At 37.1% G+C, this 5,190-nt stretch overlaps 1 protein-coding gene across 1 annotated transcript; it reads left to right on the top strand.

The window, feature by feature from the left end:
* The first annotated feature begins 1,188 nt into the window (after positions 1–1,188).
* Positions 1,189–4,116, top strand: LOC134242236 (uncharacterized). The gene is made up of 3 exons (XM_062724320.1): positions 1,189–1,916; positions 2,022–2,919; positions 3,098–4,116. The coding sequence occupies exons 1-3, from the start codon at positions 1,445–1,447 to the stop codon at positions 4,095–4,097; spliced, it is 2,370 nt and encodes a 789-aa protein (XP_062580304.1). The 5' UTR covers positions 1,189–1,444; the 3' UTR covers positions 4,098–4,116.
* Positions 4,117–5,190: the final 1,074 nt, after the last annotated feature.

Consider the following 5,190-nt stretch of genomic DNA (forward strand, 5'->3'; position numbering starts at 1 on the left):
ACATGATTGGTTTAAAATTTCATCGCCCCAGAGATAAATTATATCCGTATATCGCACACCCGGCTTCGTTTTCTACAGGTTTGTTTGCATTTAAATCTATCCCGAGCACTTACAGAGAGAGAATCGTGGACGAGACTCGGTTGAAGACTTTTGAATGGATTTATATGTACTTTGAAATTTTAAAATTTCCCTCTGTCGTTATTACTGAAAGAAGAATAAAACTGGAATCAACTTGAGATCATAGAGCATCAATATGGACGAAGGTTAAAACTACTCCTAAGTGTGACCAAAACGTGCAAAACACTTCATTATAATGCAGCGGACAGAAGAGGGTGCTTTTCAGGTAATAACCCAAGGTAGTCTTGATTGTTTTATTACGATGTAAGTTTGAAGTTTGTTTACTAAGTGAATAAAAAAATTCAAAGATTTTAATTGGCCTTTGCAAAACTTCCTTGATGTATTTACCAAAATAAATGTTCAATGTCTTCATAATCTGAGTTATATTTCAATTTGCAGCGATCAATTAGAAAATGTAATCAAGATTTGTTTGTTCACTTGCGCTTGTTAGTCTCTATCCCAATAAAAAATATTAGCCTGAAGTCATTTTAAACGCAATTAAAACTATAATCGTTTTAAAATGAACAATACAAAATATACCCTCTGGAAAAGGTTGTTTTAAATTAATTTAAACTTTATTGGATTACCTCGGAATTCAATTGAACATATTTTCTGCTGTTAGTGCTCTGAACAATACACGGGACCCTCTCTGGTTTCAAATTTCATAAACGCGAGAGTGTATCTTGGTAAATGTGTACTCTTTGAAAGTTTAAGAAATTAATGTTAAAAAAAGTGTATTGGAGTTTATGAAATATCTTTCCATTTTGTTCAATAACTTGATTTGTCATTTAATTTTCTAAGTAACAAAGACATGATAGATCTGGTTGTATAATCGCTACTCAGAACTCAATTTTCAATACTTTGGACCGAAATTTAAATGATCTCTCGTTAAATCAAGATCAGGGCGAATTGGCAACTCCCCATAAAGTTTATTCGTGAAAGTTTGTATGGGTAAACTCGTCTCATTATTATGTATACCAATGCTAAACAATCTGTCAACAGACAATTGGTTCTCGTATTATTGAAATTCAAAAGACCGCACTTGTAGTCAGAGTATTTATAATCCATTAAGTGGGGGCATTTCACTTGTGTGAGACATGATTTACTCAGGTAGATTTAGAGAATACATACGGTGTTAATCACAAAACGAAATTCCCAGCCCTTGCAAACATTTGATATGAAATCAATAGACACGCTTTGACAAAACAAACATTTGCAAAAGTGATTGCAGATTACCAAAAAAATGCATTCAAGTTTCGAAAAACAAACGAAAATAAAATGTTTCTTTGCAGGTATAAGGACAGTTGTATGACAACGTTAGGGAAAAATGGCGCATCTTGAGTCCAAGAGTCCGGACGCAACTTTCACTTTATTCGTTGTTTTACCAACGGAAGAAGTCTGCACACTCCGTAGGGTTCCTTCTGGTATATACGTCAACGAAGTCAAAGGGAAACTAGAGCTTGCCGCAGGTCTACCCTCCAACATCTACATGCTGACTTATCCTGATGGAGAATGTCTTAGTGACAGAGAAAGGTTGCTCATCCAGGAAAACGTCCGGGACGGGTATCTATTGCGAGCCCAGATAATGGATAACTGGGATACGCTGTACAACGCCTTGGTACAGAACAACACGGAGTACGTCTACCACAGCGGTGGTGTCCACGTGAAGGGAAACATCATGGTAGGCCAGGACGACACCGGCAAAATAGAGGCTTTGGTACGGGAACGTGCCACAGCCGCACTCTTCATCGCAGCCTACTCCGGATTGGTGAAGATGTGTAATCTGTTGATATCCATAGGTAAATAAATTCATAATTTCACATATGTCAGACTAAATTCATAACTTGTTTTTGCAAATCCATTGAGTAGATATTCATAAATTGTATTCCTATATTTATTTACAGGTGTAAATATGAATGGATCTACGCATTTTGGCAGAACAGCCTTGCATGCAGCAGTTTGCAAAGACCGTATTCAGATTGTGAACATGTTGCTAGATGCTGGTGCCACAGTTCATGTTTACGATATATATTCTCAGAGTCCCGTAACTATAGCAAAATCGTACAATTCCTTCCAATGCGAAAAAAGACTTCGTCTCATGCAGTTAAATCTGCGGGGTTTGAAGGATTTACAAAACAAAAACTCTTACTCAAATCTGCAACTCAAAGGGAGGGTATCGAGTACTCCACAAATAGCTCAACGTGACACTGAAACAGCGAGAAGCACTAAACCTAAATCTACATCCGCTGGGACAAACAGACAATATACAGAAAATGTATCATCACACAACGATCAACCGAAGAAACTTCTGTCTGCACGGTCCGATAAGAACAACAACACGATCAAAACGAGGACGGAAGGATACTGGGTAATATCGCAATCCAACCCCAGGCATAAAGAGTTGGACGGGGCCTTAGAGAAAAGATATTTAAACTTTTTAGAACATCACGACAAACTGATCCAAAACAAACAGTATCCCTTATCTGCCAGTAAATATCGAATTCTTAAGTTCAAGAAAGATTCCGCTGACATGGCTGTAGGACATCATTCACTTCCGGAGGAATCCAAACCAACACATGGAAGGATTATCGCCCCTGTCCCTGTGGATACGGTAGAAATACACGTAGAAACTGAACACCCGACTGAGTCAAATAAAATTCACTCACCGAAAATTCCAGAAGAGCCGAGTTTGTCAAACTCAACAAGAGGAACACGTGATAATGACAACAGTGTTCGAAAAAGCAGCTTAAAATCAGGAACTTCACTGTTACCAAAGAGAGTTCGATTTTCAGCAAAGTCAAGGTAACAGTTATCCTCTGCATGATGATAAACACATGTCATTTGTAGGAAGCGTTTGAAATACCTAGGAAATTATAAGTATATATTCATATAATCCGTATGCAGAAGTATAATCTATGCTTTTTAAGTATTGTTGCTGACAATTTATCCTGAAATAGTGAAAATTTCTTTTTATTTATAGGTCTCTGAAGAACCTTGCAAAACCCGAGACAATGGAGTCGTTCAAAGACTTGAAAAGAAAGATTTCCATTGCTGCTAATCGAACAGACAGTGCCAGATCAACGTCGTCTAGAAATTCAGGGATTACACACGAGTCTTGGTTACGGAGGAAGCTGGCGCAGGAACGGAAGCTTATGTCTGATTCCTCAGACTCCAGCGACAGTGAAGACAATGCCGGGGACTCTGATGCCTTCAAAGAATGGATACAAAAGAAAAAGGAGGCCAATTTCGGTCCTCCAAGGCCGATAACTCGACCCATACCTGGTCTGATTCAGATAGGCTCAACGGATGTAGGGGATGGAAGAAACCCCGATCCGATTCATAATATTAAAGCGTATAAGAATTGGGTAGGAAAGAGGCAGAAGACGAAAAGAATACCAAACGTGGAAAGATTAAGAACTATGCAGGACTTCATGGCACATAAGAAAAAGTTGGAAGAGAAACGACAACAGTTGTTAATGATTGCAATTACTTACGAAGAGTGGATGGATTTCAATGAAGAAAAGAAATTATTAATCCAGAAAATCCTTCGTGCAGACCTGGAAGAACTAAAAAACATGGAAAAGGAACTTTCTACCAAAAAAGCACCACATCAGATTTCTTTCGAAGATTGGAAGGAAAAAGCAAAGAAACGAAGGGAAGAGGAGCTTATTAGACGTGAAAAGCAAAAACGGTTTCTGAAAGAGGAACAACGAGAGAAGAGAGTGAATGGGCGTAGTAGTGCTGCTATCCCACATGCAGAATGGTTACGGTTGAAAAGGACTGAACCGCAACCTCGACATTCAGTATCCCCAAGACCAGACTCCATGTGTGGTTCTGCGCAGACTCGAAAGGAAGCAGAAGAGACATACAAAAAATGGTCGTCTGCAAGGCAAGAGGATGGCACCAATACTACAATGCCATATGAAAAGCAATTACAATTGGGTTCAAAGAGTTTATCACCACTGGTCACTGTGCGGTAGACTTTTTTCTTACTTTAAAATCGGCTTCAATTTTCAATAAAATATCTACATAAAATGTATGAAAGTTGACATGTTCAAAAGATTTCAACGTTATTAATCAATATCCGCATTATCTTGTTAAGGTTCTGAAAATAGTCCAAAAATCGTCTACAAAATAAACCAAATATTTACCCCTCTTTTCATGAACCAGAAACAACTTGTAAGCTCATATAAAAACGACATGTACCACTTTAAGAGGCAGTCCGCCGAAAAACCAGGCAGGGTTGTATTAATAGGCGGCACATCGAATGTGACGAATATTTGAAATTTTATTGAAAACAATATCAATGTAGTCCAAATGGAATAATGTAATCGAAGATTTGTTTTAAAATTGCTTATTTAGTAAAATATCCTTTTGTTTCGTGTTCTTGAATTACCCTATATAAACCATTGAATTTAGGTCAGAAACAACAAACTGTAATTTCCAATACTTATTTAACAGGATTATAATTCATGCTGAACTAAATTTAGAAATATTTCGTCTTTCAGTTTCAAAAATAAAATTGGTGGGCAAAATACTTTTGATAGTAGTTTTCTGTCAAAATATAGAGACGTTTTTATGAAATTTTGCGATGTAAGAGTTATCTCCCGTGGCATCGATAAATCTGCTAAACACCTTACTATCGAAATCCTAGTGAAATATTTAGAATATATACACAAAATAAAATTATTTAACAAAAAATTACTACTTTATTTTCAAAATAGAATTCATTTTCGCCTCCAAACGTAATTGCCTGACGTCACGGCGTCAGGCTGTATAAGGATTGATATTTCCAAGATCCGAAAGTGTGCGATCATATCTAAAGAGCTAGATTTTGTGCAAGCTGATTTGCATTGGAATTCTTTACCTGCATTTTAAAGAAACAGTTTTCAGAAAACAGAATGATATTACTGATGCAAAATACTGCAGTGTTTACTTCTTTTACTCTTTTTGCATGGAACAGATTATTCCATGTGATTCGCCGTTTCAACATATCCGTGTATCCTGTTTTCTGCATTTCTATACTACAGGATCAGTCCATTTATATTCTACGAAAGGGGTGAATAGCTCTTT

The sequence above is a fragment of the Saccostrea cucullata genome, unplaced genomic scaffold, assembly GCF_032062105.1.
Source record: "Saccostrea cucullata isolate Sc308-1 unplaced genomic scaffold, CSIRO_AGI_Scuc_v1 ctg5049, whole genome shotgun sequence".
Classification (NCBI taxonomy): Eukaryota; Metazoa; Mollusca; class Bivalvia; order Ostreida; family Ostreidae; genus Saccostrea; species Saccostrea cuccullata.